This window comes from Manacus candei, unplaced genomic scaffold (assembly GCF_025592945.1).
Source record: "Manacus candei isolate 608988 ecotype Guabito, Panama unplaced genomic scaffold, ASM2559294v1 h1tg000070l, whole genome shotgun sequence".
Taxonomy (NCBI): Eukaryota; Metazoa; Chordata; class Aves; order Passeriformes; family Pipridae; genus Manacus; species Manacus candei.
In genome coordinates, this window is record NW_026138118.1 from 1,850,197 (window position 1) to 1,871,701 (window position 21,505).

At 55.0% G+C, this 21,505-nt stretch overlaps 1 protein-coding gene across 1 annotated transcript in view; it reads right to left on the minus strand.

Moving 5' to 3' along the window:
* SLC9A1 (solute carrier family 9 member A1) overlaps positions 1 to 21,284 on the minus strand; it is a 30,260-nt gene extending 8,976 nt beyond the window's left edge. Inside the window, exon 1 of the mRNA XM_051807143.1 lies at positions 20,809 to 21,284. Within this exon, the coding sequence (XP_051663103.1) occupies positions 20,809 to 21,145 (337 nt within the window). The 5' untranslated portion in view covers positions 21,146 to 21,284. The remainder of the gene's footprint in view (positions 1 to 20,808) is intronic.
* Positions 21,285 to 21,505: the final 221 nt, after the last annotated feature.

The window sequence follows — 21,505 nt, forward strand, 5'->3', positions numbered from 1 at the left end:
TGTCAAGTGGAAACCAGACCCACACACCCTGACACTGCTGATCTCAAGCCGGAACATAACAGTAAATCCCAGTTCAACAGCCACCCTTGGGACACCCCAGGGTCTCTCTGCAGACCCCCAGGCCCACGACAGCCGCCTGTGGCACAGACAGTTCTCCCCACACAAGCTGTCGCTGGCTCCAGCTCTTCCCATTGCAACTAATCCCGAGCACACGTAGGCACTGGCATTTCCCTCCTGTCAGACAGCACCCTGCCCACCCAGTGCCATTATTCCTGGCATACCAGTGCTGGCAGCAGCACACTGCCCATCCCTGGTGATCCCTGATGCAGGGGACAGGTTGGTGCCCGGTGGGTTTCAGGATGCAATTCACCTTCCTGCAGCTTCAGGAGCCAGCAGGGAGGTTTCACATGCCTGGTTGCAGCAGGGACAGGATGAATCCTTGAGGTGCAAGGTAACAGGGAACATGTTTTCCCCTTTTCTAATCACAGCAAGACCCCAAATGCTGGTCTCTGAGCCAGCCATGACCTGCTGGGATGATATTCCCCCACCAAACACCCCCCCAGCCAGGCATCTGGCCAACACACCCATACCCACAGAAGGATTTTGGGTTCCCTGGATCTTCTCCCAGGCTTTATAATTATTATTTTGAAGTGAGGCATATTTGTTCCCTGGCAAGGGAAGCAGCTTAAAATAAGGAACCCTGCCTTGGCATCCCGTGTTCCTCCGTTCCTTCCGGCCGGGCGGCTGTGCCATCTGCACATCGTTTCACAACACATTAAATCCCATCCCATAACGAGTCACGATCCCACTGACGATCCAGAGCCCCCCCCGGGCCCCCTCCCTGAGCCTGCAGGGACCACATCTGCGCCACGGTGCCGGCTCATCCCTCCTCCACCTGCGCAGCCGACGGGGGGAAGGCGCCGCATCAATCCGGCTCCGATGGGAAAAGGTGTCACTTCCACAATCCCTCCCTAAGGACGGGCAGTGAATCAGCTCCCAGCCACAGGCACGGGGGCAGGATTAGATCCCAGACTGCCACCTGAGCTGCAGGCACAGGGTGGGTGAGCCCAGAGGATTCATCACGCCCGAGGCTCCGTGCAGGTCCGGCCGCACCACTCCGGCTGCTCCGATGGGTCCCTGGTGCCGGAGCGATGTGGGAGGGAGCCTGGTTTCTACCTTGGCTTTGCCACAGCAGCACCAGCAAATGCTCAGTGGCTTCAGGTTCAGGTATGAGGGGAGGCCAGGAGGAGATGGGAACATCCAGACTTTCTCCCAGAGCTCTCCCAAAATCCAGCCACCCATGTTCAGGGACTTCTCAGCCTGGATGCAGCTCCTGATTCACCCCCACAGGGTTTTCCTCTGTCTCGGATCCCCTGGAGCCCACACAAGTGCTGAGCACCCCAAGGCAGCCCTGGCAGGGTGCTCCCCATGGGAGGGGAGAGAATAATCCCTTCTCCATGCACAGCTCATGCAAACACCAGGAACAACCAACCTTCCAGCATGCCAGGCAACTGCTGGCTGGAATAAGGCTCAAAGCCACACAAGCAGTGAGAAGCCCACAGCAAATCAGTTTTTGCTTGGTAAGTATGTTCAATCATGAATAAAACACAAACACTGACAATTAAGCATCTCTCACTTCTTCCCCACAGGCCCCAGGATTCCATTAAACTGGAACATTCGTGTGCTGATGGGAATTCAGTGGTTTAGGGCCTTTTTGTAGGGTCCTAAAAATACACTCACACGGGCTGCATTTTAATTATGCCTTTGATTTCACTGAATCTCAGCCATTTTTTGCTCCCTGCTTTCTCTGCTTTAGTATTTTTAGAGCGCTCCAGAGCTCATCTGGACCAATCTGTTGGTGGGATCCTGCTGGGATCCTGCTCCAAGCGTTCCAGCATCCCGCTTTGGGGTGGGAGTGACTAGTGGGAAGAAAACCCCTCGCTGTGGGGATGATGCCAGGCAGGGGTGAACTGGTTTGATCCCAGCTCTGTGCCCGAATTTCCCTCCTGGAGGATGAGGAAGGCTGTGGCAGGGTGAGGAAGGCTGCAGCAGGATGCTGGGTGATGAGGATGGCCAGCCATGGGCACACCCGGGGGCAGCAGGAAGGGGAATAAGCCTTGGTAATAACTAGAATAATAATAACAATAACAATAACAATAATAATAACAATGCTTAATACCCTTCAGGCTCCTGTTTCTGGCTGATTTAGTAAAGATTAGTTGCTGTTCATCTGCACCTACTGGTGCCACCCTCCTGTTCCCAAATGTGGTGCCCCTGCTGCAAACTGGGATCTCTGCTGCAGTGAGGTCTGTAAATCCTCCACCACGGGGCAGGAGGGCACAGCCAGAACCCACTGCTCCTTCAGGTTCCTTTGTTAAGCAGCAAGTGGTTCTTTCCACAGAAGGGCAGGAACTGGCATCTGAGAGGTCCCCCCAGCTGGCAGGGCTGTGTGGGATGTGCTTCCCTAAGGATTGAGGAGCAGGAATGGGGAGGCAGTGCCCGCACCAGGCGTACGAGACTCCTGGCACGCTGCTGCCAGCACAGCCTGAATAAACAAGTGGTGGGGAGCTGAGGGGATGAGGCAGCTGGTCCCTGGCACATCCACATTTGGAGGATGAACAGGGAAGCACAGGCGAGCACACGGAGCAGCTTCACCCATGAAGAAGCACCCACTGTATTTCAAATAGTCTTCCTGAATCCTACCAGCAGGGAATTCCCCTTGAGACCTCATTTCCCTGAGAGCAACACCTGACCCCCAAATCCCCAGCTTGGGGCAGGCGCAGTCACTCAAGTTTCTTCCTCTGGAAAACAAACTCCATGGAAGCAGCTCTCCTGTGCACAGCATCAAACAGCACCGAAACTACTAAAAGAGAGACCAGTTGAGTCAACACCAACCCTGAGAGCTTGAGCAAACAAGGAAAAGGAAACCCAGGAGTTAATAGATCCTATTAAAACAGCTCCTTGCCCACATCACGCACCCCGGCTTCCACGTGCCCAGCAAGGGAACACAGGGATTGCTGGTGGTCAGCAATTCCTTGGGTTAGGGTAGAAAGGAGATGGGACTGGAATTCCAGTTTTAACCACAGTCTAAACACTTGAAGGACTGGAGGAAACACCCATCCTTCAAATGAAAGAGATTTTGGGGCAAGGAAAGCTGTTGCAAGGCAGTGCTGGCGCTGCAGCTCCTGAACGTTTCTTGTCTTTATGTTGGGATCAGCAGATTCACACAGGGCCATTCCTGCCCAAGGAATCGATGGCAACATCAGGAATTTGCCCCCACTAACTTCTCCAACACAAGGGCTCCCATTTCAGCTGCTAAAAGTTCATCCCCATCCCTCCAAGGGGGAGCTGGGCTGCTTTTCCCAAGGCTCCGGCTGCTGGCGGATGCAGTGCCACGTAAATATTTACTCCTGAGCAACCAGTCAGGGAGAGACTCTGCCCCACGAGTAGTTTTTTTCCTTCCTGGGCTGTATCTGGGTTACTGTAGCCCTGGCAGGGGCCGGATGCTGTGCCTGGGGTTATATAAGCTCCATCCAGCAGCGTCTGCTCCCTCTCTGCCTAATGACTCCAAACCCACCCTGATCTGATCTGCTTCCATCCTCAGCCCGGGCAGGAAGAGCCCAGGGAGGGATGTGGAGGGAAGGGATAGGGAGGGAAGGGTGATGGCACCCAACCCAGACCCAGCATTCCCACCCTGGGGATGTCAGAACCAGCCAGGTCCCACATGCTTCTCGCCCTGCAGCTGAAGCTGAGGTGACCTCCATGCCCTGAGCTGCTCACAGACATTTGGGAACCCTCTCTCAAGGCCAGAAGGGAACGATTTGCAGCTTCCCAGCACCCTGGCCGCTGCAATACAGCTCCATATGGCACAGGATCCAAGGTCAGGCTTAGTCAGAGCTCTGGCAGCGCTCCCTCCCCTGATTTTAAAGACCTCCCTCAAAGCAGTGCGGAAAGAACATTAGAAGAACACTTTAATCAAACACTTTTCGTGCAGGAAAGGAGGTAAAGCCTTCACGCACTTCCCTGATCCAGGCCAGGTCAGGGAGATGTTGACATCTCCCATTCCAGCTCCCACCATGGGGACATTCCTGGAGTCAGAGCTGGAAGAGGCTCTGCAATTCCCATGGCCCTGAAAAATGCTGGTGTTCAGAGGCAATAAAAAAAAAGAAAATAAAAAAATAATATATATGCCTGCCTGCATCAGGAGACACTGTGCCAGCCCTGGGGACAAGGGGGTTGTCCCTGTGAGCCAGTCCCTGCAGTTGGGGTTGGCATGAGCCACCACATCCTCCTGCAGGTTGAATTAGGGTGGGATTAACGTCCCCTCCTTTCACAGGAGGAAAAGAAATATGAAGGAGGAGGGAGGGAAGAAAACCCACTTGGTTGGTGTTTCAAGTTGGAGCCGGGTACAGAGGGGGAGAAGGAGGGAAGGGAGCACATGGAGTGGTTGGAAGGGCTTGGCACGTTCACGGTTAAGCCGGATGCTCCCGTGGCTTCATCCCGGCTTCCCAAGCACCCACGCATGGGAAGATTGTTTGGGAAAGCCAGGATGCTTCCAGGATGATGCCTGTTAGCTAAGAAGAGGCACAAAAATGAGAATGGTTACAAAAACACCCTGTCCTCCCAGGCCTCCCAAGTTTACTGGAGCAGCTGCGGGCTCCAGCAGACGAGGAATTACACAATCATTAACCAGGGTTAGGCAGCTCTCCCACCCCCCTGGATGATTTTTCTCTGGAAGGAGGCAGATGAGGGGTCAGTCTGGGTGAGGGGGTGGTGAAGACCCCCGGGTGAGGCTCGCTGGGGACCCATGGGTGATTTTTTGGGGTGCAGGGTGGGAGTGAGTGGCTGCGGAGCTGGAAAAGCCCTGGGAGAAGGCACAGGGTTTGGGAAGGAGGGGGAGCAGGCATGCTCAGAAGGGCTGCCCTTCTGAAGGACACTGCAGAGAGCAGGGCTGGAGGAGACACACGTGTCTGAGCAGACCAGGGCCACTCCAAAGGCCACTTTAACCCTTTAGGACACTGGGCTGGGTGGGCCCTACAGAGAGGCAGCAGTCCTGGGTCAATCAGCAATCCTAGTGGGGAGGGATGCAGGCAGGTGTGGACACCATCCCATATTCCTGTGTCACATGGGGACCATGGAGAGCCCCCACATGTGGATACTTTGCTGGCTGAACCCCAAAATCACTGATGTGTCCCCAGCCACGGGGACTCTTCATCCACAAAGCCATTACTCAGGACCATCCCCTTCTTTCTCCAGGTAGAAGAAGCAGCAGGGCAGGAAGGAGAGATGGTTGGTTTTGGGTGGTGGAGGGTCAAGGATGTGGGAATAAGCCCCCAGCAAGGCTAAAGCCCTGTGAGGACAGTAATGAAAGAACAGAGCATTTTGCAACTGGCTCCCAGGGGAAAACCCATCTCAGGCTCCCACAGTTTGGCTGCAGCTTCTTCCCATTTATCCCTTTTCCTCATGTAAAAAACATGCTGGATTTCTCTCTTCCCTTGCCTGACCATCAATTGCCCAAAGATCAGCCAGGCTTTGCTGATGGCTGGTGGCCTCCAGCACAGCCCTCATGGGATGTGTCACTGGGAGTGTCTCAGCCCCGCTGTGCATCTCCCTTGGAAAACGGAGCTGGATCCAGTGACTCCCTGCAAAGACAGGGAGTGAGGAGCCTGGGAAGGGCACGGAGAGGGCTGTGTGCTCCCAGCACCAGCAGCAGACGTAGCAGGGAAGCCTCGAGGGAAGGGGATGAAAATTGAACTTGCTCGAAAGGAATTAAACAGCTGCCGATTTACACCTATAAATAGAGCGAGGCCACGGCTCGTGTCACCCTGCAAGGGGAGGTGGTAAAACCACGATACTTAAATTACACCCACTGCGTCTCACAACGTCACCACACGCCCTGAACTTCCAGCCCCACGGAGCTCCAGCGTGGATCACTCCAGGAGCTGTCCCGCTGGGACGGCACGTGCGGGGCCGTGACGCACCTTCGGCTTTGCCAAACCCTCTTCTGCCTCACCAGGGAGCAGGCAGGGGTTCAATGCAGGTCCACATCCCCCCGCTGCTCTCCTGCAGCTCTTTTTGGGCTGGTTTCAGCAATTTGGGTTGGTTTGGGCAATCTGTAAGAGAAGCACCCAGTGGCTTCAATGTTCAGAACGGAAAAGCGTTGATTTTCCACCCCAAAATGACATTTCCTGGTGAGAAGTTGACTTCTTGTTTTTTGTTTAAAGATATAGGTACAGAAAGTGCTTCTAAGCAAAACAATTTCCTCCAGAACAAACCAAATGTTTCATTCAAGCCTCATTATTTTCTTGTCGCTAATTACAAAGAAAAGCCAAGAACCAGGAAGGTAATTAATTTATGCTGCTTTTTGTGACTCACTGAGTTAATGCAGATACCACACAGGGGCCACAGAGCCATTCTCCCCCCCAAACCTCTCTGTGGGCTCAGCTTGCAAAGCAAGCACAGGGAGAGAAGGGAAAAGCAAAACATCCGGCCCTACTTTCGGGGATCACTCCTGTCTTGGGTGGCAGGGGCTGTAACCAGGATTGGGGTTAAAATCCTCGAGCATCCAGCACTGCCCTGCAGCCTCCAGGCATTTCCAGCTGTGAGGATGGACTACATCCACATGGGATGCAGGTGGGGAGGTGGATGAAGTCCTGGGTTTCGCCTGGGCTGGGTCCCTGCAGGGTTTGCCCACCCAAGGTGCCCAGCACAGCCTGGCTGTGATCCCAACCAGTTCCCAGAGCTGGATTGCACACAACGCCCCCAAAAGTCATGTTGTCACAGTCAATAACCATTAAGACCCGTTGCTAGTGACAAAGGGACTGTTTTATTTTCTCTTGGTGTGACGTTACCACCCCCTTACCTACAGACCTTGCTCAAACAGCTGGGCCCCACCTCGAAGTCACTGAACTGCCCCTTGTTTTCCCTCTCTTTCCCCATAATGCAAACACCCCAGGGGCAAATGGAAAGAGTTTCCCATGATAGGAGCCCAAGAGCTGCCTGGTACAGCCTGCAGCTCCCTCGATCCCGCGTATCCAGCCCCAACGCCTACGTGTGGGAGAAGGTGACCTGGCTGCACCCTGCCTGCTTTGCACAAGATAAGAACAGCCTTGATAGCATCGGGCCAGCCCTGGAGTGACTCAAAAGCCACAGAACAAAAAGCAGACACTGACAGGTACCAGCCTTGCTGCAGCTCAGCCAGGCAGCCACAACCCAGAACCCGTACCTCGCAGACCTTGTGAGGGTTTAGGTTGGATATTAGGAAAAGGTTCTGCACCCAGAGGGTAGCTGGGCACTGGAACAGGGTCCTCAGGGCAGCAGTCACAGCACCAACCCTGACAGAGCTCAAGGAGTGTTTGGGCACATGGTGTGACTCTTTGGGATGGTCCCGTGCAGGGCCAAGAGCTGGACTCAGTGATCCCTGTGGGTCCCTTCCAGCTCAGCATATTCCATGACTCTGTGACTCTCTTGTCAGGAGGGGCTGGCAGGGGATGCAGCAGGGCTCTGATGTCTGACAGTTTCCCAGTGCCACCATCCTCCTGCAGCAGCAGCTCACAGGCAGTTCCCACTGGCAGGCCCCGAAGAAATCCTCCAATGGAAGGGGAGACAAGTGTAGCCACTCTGCATCCCAAGGCAGCTGGAGGGAGCAGCCGTGCCTTTCCCAAATCTCACTGTCCCCTGGGGACCTCTGGGGAGCAAAGCCCACACCCCTTAACAGGATAAACACAGAAAAAGCTGCAGCCAGAGCCTTCCTCCTGGATGCTGAGAGCTTCCCATGCTCCCTGCACACATGGGATGGATGCCAGGGCACCAGCAGGAGCGATGCTGGTGGGGCTCCCTGCAAGGTCAACGTGCCAAGTACAGTTCAGAGCCGGTCCAGGGGACAAGGATGGGCTGTCTCATGCCTGAAGCCTTTTGGAGAGCAGCTCTTTAGAGCCATTTCATGCATTTTAGCAGCGAGGCCATGGGGAATGGTGACCATGGGGATGGGTGTGGTGTGCTGGTTTAACAGCCATTATGGCAGGGCACGGAGGGAAGGGTGAGCAGGGGGTGCTGATCCCTCTCCCCTGCACCAGTCATTGGCACAGCACAGCTGGGCACACAGAGGGCGAGGAGCTGAGCCCTGGCACAGGCAGCAACAGCTAGGCAGGGCAAGGGCAAAGCCTCTTCTGGTAACTCAGTGCCTGCAGCAACACCACGTAGGAATGTGCCTCTAATCCCATACCAGCCCCAGCAGGCACTGCCAGACTCCAGAGGGATGCAGGGAGTGCCAAACTTCACACCCTGGGGAAGCAGCCCCCTCCCAGCCATGGGAATACCCAAGGATGGTGATGGCACTACCAGGAAGCTGGGAGGTTGTGGGTTTTGTGTAGGGCTTGATCCAGAGACGCAGAAAGGTCCCCAAAAAGATGAGCAGCCCGGGGAACACGACCAAAGGCGTCACTGCATCCTGCAGCAGCCGGAGTCAGGAGCCGCATGCAGATGAGCCTGGCTCCCTACCTGCCCTGACACCCTCCCAGGAGCAACACGCTCCCCTTGGAAAGGCAAACCTCATTTTTCCCACCCAGAGCACCCCTGGAAGGCGGCAGGGGAGGGGAGGAGGGTGCTGCACCGCAGCCAAGTGGGACGCAGGTGTGGTGGGACCCCGCCGGCAGCGCTGCAGTGCTGCAGAGCAGGAGGGGGATGCAGCGATCCCGGAGAGCTGTGAATCATCCGCAGGCACCCTGGATATCAGCCTGCCAGGATGGGCGGCCCCCCTGCCAGAGCCCGCTGTGTACACTTAGGAATAAGCTGTTTACACAGAGAATTCAATGATAACACAGAGATCTCTCCCTTGGCCACGATCCAGGCTCGGCACCCACTCGCCCCTCTGGCACAAAGCTCCTTCATTTGTTTTTCCCACTTGCCTACTTCCCGTTCAAAGGGGCTATGCCAACCTCTCTTCCCAAACATCCTGGGACAGCTGAGGGAAGCCCACCAAGCCCTTTGCATGACCTAAGGACCAGGCCTTCCCTGCAAACCAGACAGCAAACCTCCGTGTGCTGAGCCTGCAGCTTCGCAGACAAGCGCCAAAGAGCCGGCGGCGATTCCTCCCAATTAAACCTCATTGCCCTGACCCAGAAGGTCTGGTCAGCCAGGCGAGCCACAGACAGCCTGAGTGCTCCTAATTCTCCCCCTTCTGACTCTAAAAGATACACTAATTAATTAAGATCAACCCAAACCAACCAGTTGGCTCCACTGTGCTGTGTGGAGCAGCTTGCAGCAAACTCTAATTGCGGCACTGGCGTCTATCAGTGGGAAAGGGACTCATCCTGCTTTGTCTGCACTGTTCCAACTTGGGCTTTCACTTCCTTTAGGCTTAGGTTAGGGTTAGGCTTAGTTTTAGGAATAGTTCCAGGCCAGTCAGCACCTCCCCACAGAGAGGGGGGCATCCACTGCAAGAGCCACGTTCGGGGGAGACCCATGCCCAGAAAAACTGCCTAAAACAGGCCGAGAAGTGCCCGGTTGTCACTGCCCTTGCAGGCAGGGCAGGAGTGATCCTGCTTCCCTGACTCATCCATGCCTGATTCAGGTAAGCCCTAAAAGCTCATTTTTCCCACCACCTACTTCTCACCAGGTCAACTGTGTGGCTCCATGCTGCAGCACAGCAGGCATTCCCTGGAATCTCACAGGGAGCATCCACGCAGGGCAATGTCCCCAAGGGCTCAGGGTGCCAGCAGTGATCATCACAGTGCCAAAATTTTGGGACGGATATCCCCTCTGACCAGGCTGGGATGGATCACAGCCTGTTGCTTGCCCAATGGCACCTTGGCTGGGATAAGAATGTGCTGGTGAACATTCCAGGGAGGACAGGGAAGGCAGCACCAGCCTCCTGGGAGGAAAAGGTGTCCATACACAACCATAACAGCAATCCACAGACAGAGGCCTTCAGGAGAAACACTTTAACATATTTATTTTTGAGAGCAGGGAGAACCGAAGCAGCAAGAGCGTGTCACCCTCATTTTATCTCCTAAGCACTCACAAGAAATTAACAGATCAATTGGGAGTCTTTTACAGGGCTGGTATTAATTTCCTCCCAGCTGTAAAAAGGAAATGAGAGACAAAGGGCATTAAATGGACTTGCCCAAGTCCCCAAGTGAATGGTGTGAGAGCTGGCGTGAGAACCCAGCAGCTCCCAATTTCCAGCCCTGTGTTTAGATAATGCTTCTCCTTCACACCAGAAGGAAAGCCAAGGACACTCTGCAAGAAAAGCAGATATTAAGAAAGACCTAATTGCTGGTAAAGATTGAGAGGCTCAGGGTGCCTTGGACTGTCACCCCATGCCTACAGCACTTCAAACAGAGAGAGAAACACGGAGTCAGCTGGAGATGCTGCTGGAGCAGCGATGGCTTGGGAGGCTTCAAAGCTCTCCTCCACCTCTCTGCAGCTCCAGGGCTGTCCCATGACAAGATGCTGTCAAACCCAACGTTCTCCTCTGAGCTTTGAGAAACAAGTCAGGGTTTGGCACTACGTGTCCAAACCTCCAGTGACTCTGGGTGCTCCGGTAACCCCGATCCCTCCTGACTACATTCCTCTAACGGGCACGTTGTGGAGCCACTCCCAAACCACAGCCTGAGATCACCAAACCTGTTCAGAGCCTCCAGGCAAGCTCCACACACAGCTTTTCTAGGGTGGAACCGCATGAATCTTTACCAACACATGGCACTCACCCAGCAGGAGCCGGGCACGCAGGCACAGAGGCACACAGGGACAAACTGCTGCTGCTCCAAGACTCATTCTGACTTTTTCTCACCAACCCTGGATGGGTGAATACCACAGCCAAGCCTGCAAGGCTGGAATCTTCCTGGCACAGCTCATTTACCCTGGAAAACTGAGTCTTCTTTAGGGCAACAGCATGCTCATCCAAGTTCATATCCTTCAAAACTATCAGAACAGTGACAGCAGCTGGACTTGAGCATTTTGGGGAGGTTTAAGGTCTAGAAAAACTTCTCCAGCCCCAGGGAAAGGGACCAGCAGCTAAACATAACTCGCTCTCACCAGCCACACTCTTCTCAGATTCTCTCAGCTGCCGCAAGGCGCTGGATGCCGCGAACAGCTGGGTTAGGAGGGGTCAGTGCCGGGGGATTTCTAGAACAAAATCCTCCCAGTTAACATCTGCATGGTGCAAAGGGAACCTTCACGCTGTTTGATGCAGGTGGTGAGTGCTCTGGAGCAGAAGGGACCCAAGCTGATGTGGAGAGACAGCACCTGGTCACCCAAAATAAGGCTCCAGTCGCTCTCCCAGCTCCTTGCCCTCAACCACATGGCACAGCTTTTAACTCCCAGTTCCTGCTGGCCCTCGAAGCCTTGGGGAGAGTTAAAACTGAGCCAGCACGAGGTGACCATGGACAAACTCCCCAGGCAGAGTGATGCCAATCAGCCTTTCCCAGGAAGGGCAGATTTCCTACCAGGAACACGGGCAGGAAAGACAAACAAAAGCTTTTCAGGAAACAACCTGTTGGTCTCCACTCGGACAGGAGGGAGGAGGTAATTGCAATTAGCACTGATTGCTACCGGGCTTTGCAAGCCCAGACAAAGTGACACCACTCTCAGCACACGCCAGGGGTGACTCCAGAGCCAACTGAGCACTCGGCCACCGTCACCTCTTCCCCAGCTTTTGTCAGCAGCTGCCAGCACACAGAGATCCCACCCTGGTGAGAGACCCCAGTGGCTGGAGAGCCTTCCCTGTCAGACACCATTCCAGCCTTCCAGCACTGTTCCCAGCCAGGATGCTATTTCACACCCAGCCAAGCTCCTGGGAGCAGATGCTCTCCCCACCACACAGCAATTCAGACAGGAGAGGAGCTGTACCCTGCAAAACACACCCCCAGGGACCAAGGCTGCTGTGGGAAAAGCATTCCCAAGAGAAACTGAGGCACTCATGGGGCTAGATGCACCAGCTCTTCTCTTTAAATGCCTCTGTGTGCTTAAATTTGTGCTTAAATCTGGCATGTCTGCTGTTAAATCTCCAGCAGTGGGGTGGGAAACTGCCTTGTCTCCAAATCCGTCATTAGGATTTAGCATGTCGTGACTCCAGAATGCAGAATAATTCCAGGCACTGGAAAAAAAAAACCGCTGCCAAAGAGTGTCTGCCTCTGCAAATGTGTGTCTTGCAGGCCTGATGAAGAGAGGGGAATTATTTCCCCAGCAGCACCCTCTGTTAAGTGTAATTTAAGTGGTGTCCCTCGAGGTCGATCATATTGTGACTTTCTGGAGACAAAGGCCATGGATGGTGTGATGTTTCTGAGTCACTCCTGGGAAACCCAAGGAAACACACGTGTTCTCCTCTGATTACAAAAAGTACTTTGTATTCTCTGACTTTCCGCTCACAACATCACCCCAACTTCAAAGGAGCCTTTGGTCAGCCCTGCCCTAATCACACAGCTCTCCTGGGAAGGAACCCGAAGCCACGGGGTGATGTGCCACCAAATTTTTGTACCACCCCAAAGGTGACACATCACCAGATTTATTCCCACTGCTCCACTCCAAGCAAGGCTCAATCTTTGATCTTGCCTTTTCTGACAAATGCAAACCAACAAGTGTGTGCACGCCCGTCTGCAGAGCTTTTAATTTCATTTCTTCCTTCCCGAGCAGGAACACACGTGTTCTTCTGCCCGAGGAAAGAGCAGAGGAAGAAAACGTGACAAGATAGCCATCCCTCAATTAACACGCAGCTGGAAGGTGTTGGAAAATCAGAGAGATAAGTGAGATCTCAAGCACCATGCAGAATAGGTGGTGAGGGCACACTTGCCTAAGGAGGTGCATCAGCCAGCACCGTGAAGTGAGGGGATTAACCATCAATACTTGGTTCAACTCAAACCATCCCCTGCTCCTCTGCTGTTCCCTTTGAAGTCACCTGGCCCTAATTTCAAAACACTGAGGATGTTATTGAGCCTACACCAGCAGCTTTGAGCCCCAAACAGGGGAGAAGGAACTGCTGATGAGCCAGGCAGCCCAGCAAAGCCAGAGTGGGGATGAGGTGTTACCCAGCTCCGGCTCTGCTCCACAAGGCTGTGTTTTCACAGAGTATTCCATGAGGATTTCGGTTTTCATTTGAACAAATTAGGCCTTGGGGATGCAAAAGAGAAGAAAAAAAAATAAAAGAAATCAAATGTTTACAAGGCAGCTGCAGTAATTCATCCTCATTACTGCTTTTCCTCTGCTGGTATCCACAGCTCCAATGATGCTCCACCAAAGGATCAACTCCTGCACGACCCTGGGACAAGGCTCTACAGTCCCCATCTGCAGTCTACAGCCAAAATCCAAGACTTGCAGGAGGGAAAAGGGAAAGGATCATGTTAATGAAGTATTTATTTGAAAGCCTAATGAGTGTCTGGTTTATACAAGTGCTACAGAGATGTCTGTCTCTGTTCTGCAGAAGAGGGGCTGCAGTCTCTTGGTGCCACAGGATTATTGTCATCCAAAGAAGGACCCTCTGCCCTCCACCACCACCTGGTTTCCCCTTCCCCCATGTGTAATTCTCAAACCTCAAAGGACTCTAATTAGCTACATTAATTGCAGACAAAAGACTTGTTCTTCACCACACTAATTCCCAAGGGAACTCCAGCACCTCTGGGTATTGTGGCTGGGTCCCTGGACAATTTGGGAGAGAGGACAGGAATCAAACAGGCCAAATATTGGCACGTTCTGTTCTTACCCCACAAACCACCCCAGGTCTCCTGGAGGTCTCAGGGGAGGGGGAACTTCATGGCATCTCCCTGAAAGCCGGGCCAGCACCAATCTGGGCTCCAGCTGCCACAGGACCTCTCAAGGCGACCCCCAGATCCCAAATTCCACCTGCAGCCTGTGTGGGAAGCCAGCCCATCCCTGACCCCTGGCATCAGGTCTCCAATAAGATAAATGGGATGAAACAAAAGCTTCAGATCCTGAGGGCCTCGAGGTCCAGAAGCTGCCACAGGCAACAGAATCCCTGCAGGGAGCAAAGCCATGGCTGCAAACGGAGTGTAATCCTGCCTTAATGGACATTAGGGCTCACCAGGGAGGAATGGGCTGTGATTACAGACCTGTTCTGCTTTTCCCACTCCATCACCATCCCCGTATTTCACAGCAGGAACCTTTCAGTCTTCCAGCCCTAATTAAACTAATGTTTTTCTCAGATCCATGAAGGGAACGGTTTGGATGTTTTTTAGCTCGAACACCAGCAATGGGCAGAGCAGGGAGGAAAAAATAAATGCCATGGCTGTTCTTTGTGAGATGGCAAAGCAGGGAGAAAGGGAGCCAGAGCATGTGTTTGGATCATTCCCCAATAAGGAAGTAGGAATGCAACAAGTCTGCATTGGAAGAGACTGTTTAAATTCATTATCATGACAATTTACACTTCTGTGGCACCAGCTGCATCAGTATTTCAAAATCCTTCCCGAACAGTTATTCACCAAGCCTCAATTCCCCTGAAACAGCCACCAGCTCCCCAAGACAAGCAGGGAAGCATCTGAGGTTATCCCAGTCCACACACCACCACGGTATCTGCAGACAATACCTGTGATAAGACAGGTTTTAAGACAAACATTTCCCTCCAGCCCAGCGAGGGAATCCGCATCAACCAGTCCCAGGATCCAGCTGGAACAGCCCTTCCCACCAGCCTTGCTTTGCCAATGGCCATCCCAGCAAAGCCAGCCCAGCACAGCCCTGCCTGGCTCCCAGGAGAAGCCAACCCTGGGGCGGCAGAAGGGTGACACAGATAACCCCTGTCATGCTCATCCCACGTCACACACACACGCATTTCCATCACGGGGCAAAGCACTTCTTGGAATGTTACTTTGCTGTCCCCTTTCCCAGCCTTGCAGGTGGCACCAACAGCGACGTCCCCATGCTGGTGGCTTTGCTCCGGGGTGTTTCTGCTGTGTCTGGCCTCAAGATCCGGTTCCTACATCCTGTGCCACCACCACAACAGGTTTCCTACCCTGCTTATCATCCCTCACCCAAAAAAACCCCTCAAGTTCCTCAACTGTAAGACCTCAGGGTGGCCCCTCCAAAAGCCCTGGTTTCAGAGGACGGGTGTGGGCCGCTGAAAACATTTTGAAAAGCACCCAAGTTTTTTAGCACCCAAGTGTTTTAGCACCCAGATGCCGCTGCCAGCCAGCAGCTGCCAGCTTCCAAAAACATTTCTCTGGCAATTTAAAAGCTGTCCCTTCTCCTCCGTGTGCAGGAGCCACCCCACCATGGCTTGAGCTTCCGTGAGGCTCCACCACCCCACTTGCACCCATCGTGTTCTGCTCTTCTTTCCCCAGCTCCTATCACCCCCCTGCAGGCACCGGGAACTTCCTTAATCTCGTTCCTCCCCAGACACCAGCAGCAACAGGGGGCAGCTGGAACTGGCCAAAGGCGACTGGTGCCACTGCACTGAGCACCAGAGCTGTGCTGGTACAGTGGGCTGAGATGTGACACCAAGTCACCCCCAGAGCAGCAGCGTGTCCCCACGTGCCCACGGCTCTGGGCTGAGCACCGACTCCGTCCCCGGCTCGCTTTACACCAGCCCCACAATCACACACTGGGGACGTTTCTGGTTGGTGCTGGCAGCTGTCAGACGATCTGGAGGGAGAGGGAACACCCCAGACACACGGCAGAGCCGAGTGCTGCGAAGGGGGAAGAAGAGAGAGAGCAATGACTCAGTGATTGCTACAGGCTCCAAACCCAACCGGCGGTGCGCACGTCTGGCGCATCAGCGAGCCGGGGAGCTCAGCTGTGAAGTCGTGCCCTGCAGTCACCGGCGTGGACACGCAGGAAATCGAGTCCCCATGTGCTGGCTCTGGCTGAGCTGGAGTTCATTTTGCCCTCACAGTGGCTGGAAGGGGGTTTATAACACCCCGGTGTTTCGGCTACTACTCAGCAGGGTTCGCAGCATCAAGGATACCTTCAACATTCCCCCCTCACCAGGAGGCCGGTGGTGGGCATGATCCTGGGAGGGACTGCCAGGACAGCTGCCCCAAACTGACCAAAGGGATACTCCATACCACATGAAAGCCCAGAGAAAGGAGGAAGTGGGGTGGATATTTGTTATTATGACATTTGCCTTCCGGAGCAGCCACTCTGCGTGCACTGAAGCCCCACTTCCTGGGAAGCGGCTGGACATCGCCTGCTGATGGGAAGTAGAGAATAAATCTTTTGTTTCCCTTTGTTTCTGCACATGACCTTTGCTTTTGCTTTATTAAACTGCCTTTATCTTGACTCATGAGGGTTTTTTCCATCCTAGGGTCTCCCATCCCATCCTGCTGAAGAGGGGAGTGATAGAGTGCTTGGTGGGCACCCGGGGTCACAGAATCCCAGAATGGTTTGGGTTGGAAGGGACCTTCAAAGACTATCCAGTCCCACCCCTGCCATGGGCAGGGACGCCTTCCACTAGCCCAGGTTGCTCCAAGCCCCATCCAACCTGGCCTTGGACACCTCCAGGGATCCAGGGGCAGCCACAGCTTCTCTGGGCAACCTGTGCCAGGGCCTCACCACCCTCAAAGGAAATTATTTCTTTCTTATATTTAATCTAAACCTTCCCTTTTCTAGTTTAAAACCACTGCCCCTCGTCCTGTCACTAAAGGCCCCAGACTGAAGTTTCTCTCCATCTTGCAGTCAGAAAGATGGACTCCCAGAGAAAAGAAGTAGAGGCACCACCCAACTTTCAAACTTTGGTCTCAAGATGTAAATTTTAGGTGACTTTCCAGTCAAGCTCGGCCCATCACACCCCTTGATGCTCCAAGGAGGCTGGGAAGCCATTTGGTGCAGACAGACAGCCCTGCAGGCAGAAAACAGGACTGGATGGAAGGTAGCTCCTAATGGAATATGACTGCTGTGCTTTCTGGCTTTAGAAGGAAGGGCCTGAGATGTGCTTTGGAGACACAGTAGCCCAAACTCTTCTCCAAGGTGGGTAAGAGCTGGTGGCCCACCACAAAGCTCTGCCTGCTGGGCCCCAGCACATCCAGCAAAGGGACTGCTGCCCACAATCTGTTATTTACACTCCTGACTCACTCCTTCCCTTTCCCCTGAAACAGAAAAGTATTTACAGTCAAACTTGAATTCCCCTGAATGTCTCCAGGAGCCACGTGAGCTGAAAGGTCAGTCCTCAGTCAGGAAACCAGGTCCTCGTGCTAAGAACCCCCCAGCCCTTCCCAGCCACTCCTTGGGCATGGGGTGAAGGAACCCATAAAATATCCTTGCAAAACCTTGGATATAGGGCACAGAGGGCTTCTGCTTCGGATGTTTTATGGAGAGCTGACCTGCAGCAATGCAACAGGTTGAGGCAACAAGCCTCAGCCACAAAGGTTTCTCCTGGCAAAGTCAAGTCACCACCAGATGTGGTCTGCACATGGTTGTAGCTGCACCTCACCCCCTCTTCTCCTACACAGTCTTAAAATACCACGTGATTATTAAGTAAAGCAGCCAGCACCAGCCTTCCCCTTCTTAACAAAGGGGATTAACAAAGCAGGAACAGCCCATGCCTGCAGGACATGCTGGGGTGACAAGTCCCTCCATCCCCTGTCCAGTGGGGAACCCTCCAGGAACCAACATCCTCTGAGGTACTTTACAAAAATGACATGAAGAGGGGAAGGGCTCAAACTCACACCTTGGATTCCTCAAACAAACCTAAAGTTTGGGCTGCTGGAGAGAGGATATATCACCTGGAAGGGACAACACCTGGATGCATTTAAGCCTTAATATGTGTCTAAAGTGTCAAGAGGAACAAGGGGGAACTGAGCAACAGGACAAGGGTCAGGATGCATCTCCTGGCCCAGGGAAGAGCCCTGTAAGCACTTCTGAGCTCCTCAACACAGTCACCCTGCACTATGCCAGGGGATAATACACCAAAGCCATTCAGAGCACTGAAGACTCTCAATTTTGTAGCAACACATGGCTCAATCACCAGTTCTAACCCAGCACAGAGGCCCCAAGAGCTGGGGAAGGGAAGTCAGGAGGTGCCCAGCTGTCACTCACAGCCCACACTGCATTCCTAAGAAGGAATTCCCCTTCTCAGAACAAAGATGTTTGTCCCTGGCACCTCAGAATTTTGCAGGGTCACCCTGATGCACCAATAAACTCACACTGGCAGGATGGGGGGAAGGAGGAAGCACTGCAAATTCCTGCTCTGCTTATCTCCCCCCTCCTCCTCTACATGGAAACTGGATGCTCCAAACCCTGTCCTGTTCAGGGGAGCCTGGAGATGTGTGTGGCTCATCCTGCCATCCCAGTTTGTACTACACAGCAGTGCAGGTTGTGTAAGAGCTATTCCTGTGTGGAAAAAAGCCTGTTTTGCTGCTCCTGAAAAACATCCTGTGATCCAAGGCGGGACAGACAAGGCTGGGATTTGGACATGGAGCAGCAGCTCACGAGTGGAGGGAGGTGTACCAGTAACTTGGGAACTACATGCCAAGACAACATGAACAAGCAACGCTATCCCCATCAGAACCACGGAGAGGAGGCCAAGGAAAAGGAAGTCCCAGGACTGCACTGCTGCCACAGCCCCTATCAGAGGTTAAGGTAAGCTAAGGTGTGGATTTTGGCATAATCGGCATCCCTGGAGCTCTGCAGAGCACCTTCCATCCCCAAGGACCCCTGCCAGACCTTCAGCCTCTCCTAAAATACACCCCTTAAACACGCACAGTTGCATAATATTCGTAACACCTAAGAACTCGCCGGCAGAAATAACTTTTCCTGCAGCACAAACCAGCCCCAACTCCAGGCAAGGGCGGCAGGAACAGCTTCTCCCGGGGCCGACGATGACGGAGGGTGCCCGTGGGAGGATGTCCCCGTGTCCCCCACCACGGACGCCCCCCCGGGAGCCGCTTCCCGATGCCCATTCTGGTGTTTTCCAGCGGCGGTTTCCCAACGCACACCCCGAGCAGGCAGGGCCGCAGGCCATTAGCCCCTCCTTTCTCCACCAGCTTCCGCACACAGATACTCCTGATTTCATCACTCTTTGCTCTCCGAGGCAGGAGGACTGAAAGCGCAGTGCAACAGCCCCGCACAGCTCGCTCAACACGCGCTGGGAGAGCCCTGGGAAAGAGGTTTCCCGGCTGCGATCCCCCCATGGAGAGGCACCTTCCAGCTGAACGTGCCTGAAAATCGTCCTGGGCAAAGCCAGGAAGGGATAAACCTCCATGGATCCAACCCCCTGCCCCGACTGCCTGTCTCCCAGACAAGCCTCCGGGTCTGAAGTGTTTGCACTCCTGCGCCCACACGAAAATAAAACACCCAGGAGGGGTTGTGAAAACGGGGATTTACCTGCCTACTCACGCTCACACCAAGCTGGGAAGGGGATGGGATATTTTTAGGAATACGGATCTGACCTCCTGGGGGTCTCTTGGACCCCTCCAGACCAGGACAGCGCACAGTTTACAACAGGCATCAGCTTAAAAAAGCTCCCAAAGCGAGATTTCCCTCAGCAAGCTGGAGTGCTCCATAATCACAAGAGCTGCCCTGAGTGTTATTGAACCACTAATGGTAATTGAGGAGCAAAATTTAAAAAAAAAAAAAACAAACAACAAAAACAAACCAAATCACCCTCCTCACCAGCTCCAGGCAAACATTTCGCCTGCCCTCTTGGCTTTATCAGCACGGACAGGACCGGGGCCAGCTCAACCCCTGCACTGCCAGGAGTGCGGAGCAGTTACATCACATCGCCGGTTTGGGGTAATTCGGTTGGCACGGATCCAGCTCCAGAAGTTTGGAAAACACTTTGTCAACAACACCCCCGCCCCGGCAGGCTGATGCTTTCCCAAGAGCAGGTGACTTTTCCAGCCCTGCTGCCCGTTATCCTTAATGCGGGAATCCTCCGGACGCTTTGCAGCAGAGGCAGCTGCCCACCCCGGTTCGCTGCAGAGGGGGAGGAAGGGGAGGCTGAAGCACCGGGAGATTTTTTTAAGTGACTTCTCCAAGGTTACAAAAGGCGTCTGTGGCTGAGAGAGGAAGAGAACAACCCGGACGCTTCTGCCCTGAGTGTCAAAGCAAAGCTGGTTCAAGAAGGGGATGGTCGGGGGTCACGGAGCATCTTCAGCCCCGCTCCCGGGCAGGGAGATGAGCGAGTCTGTGGGAGCAGAGGGGCTGAGGTGCTGCTGCCTGCCAGGCCCGGGACAGAGACCCAAGGTCGTGGGCAGAGGGGTGCCCACCCCAGCCCAGCAGGCCTGGAGGGGGTGTACAGGACGTTTAGGAGAATTTACCCTGGGATGTTTGCGGTAGTCATACCCTGAGATGCTCAGGAGGGTCTCTCCTTGGGATGCTCACAGGGGTCACTCCTTAGGATGCTCAGGGATGTCTGTCCTGTTCGGCTGTGAGGTCCTACCCTGGAATGCTTGAGGGGCCATCCCTGGGATGCTCAGGGGGTCTCTCTCCTTGGGATGCTCAGGGGGTCACTCCTTGGGATGCTCAGGGGGTCTCTCTCCTTGGGGTGCTCAGGGGGTCTCTCTCCTTGGGGTGCTCAGGGGGTCTCTCTCCTTGGGATGCTCAGGGGGTCACTCCTTGGGATGCTCAGGGGGTCTCTCTCCTTGGGATGCTCAGGGGGTCTCTCTCCTTGGGATGCTCAGGGGGTGACTCCTTGGGATGCTTGGCATGTCTGTCCCATCTGCCTGGGGGGTCCCACCCTGGGATGCTCAGGGGGTCCCTCCTTGGGATACCTGGGGCGTGACATTTCCATTTGGCTGGGGGTCCCGCTCTGTGATGCTCGGGGGGGGTCCCTCCTTCAGACACTCGAGGCCCTGCTCCATGACACCGGGGGCCCCTCCCCAGCCGCCTTCCCCGTGACCCCCCCCCACGCCGCCGCCCACCTACCCAGCTTCATGAGGCAGGCCAGGAGGATCCAGAGGGAGATCTCGAAGGGGATGCGGACGTGCGTGTAGTCGATGCCCAGCACGGGGAAGGCTTTGCGGGGCTTGTGGTGCCCCTCTCCCGAGCCGTTGGCCGGCTGCTCCTTGAGGGGGTGGATCACCTCGGGGGCCGCGGGGGGCGCGGGGGTGAAGCCCCCGATCTCTCCGGCGGGCAGCGGGGCGGGCTGGCCCGGCGAGGGCTCGGAGGTCACCATGGGGTTGGCCTGCAAGCCCTGCCTGGGCAGCAGCGGCCCCAGCAGCAGCAGCGCCCAGGGCAGGGCGCGCAGGGCCGCGGCGCCCATGGCGGCGGGCTCGGGGGGCTCTGAGGGGCTCTGGGGGGGCGGCCGCGGCGGCGGCTCGGGGCTGGGGCCGCCCGGGGCTGGGGCCGCCCCGCCGGTACCGGAGCGCAGCTCGGGGCGGCCGCGGCGCCGGGGCTCGGCCCAGCGAGCGGGGCGGGAGGGGCGGGCGGGAGGCGGCGGGGGCGGCGCCGGCGGCGGAGGGAGGGAGGGAGGGAGGGGAAGGGGGGACGGGGAGAGCGGTGAGGGGGGTAACGGAGGGAGGGAGGGAGAGAGGGAGGGGAAGGGAAATGGCGGAGCACGGGGGGGGTGGGAGGTGGGGTGCAGGGGGGGACAGGAATGGGGAGAGGGGATGATGGGCGTGTC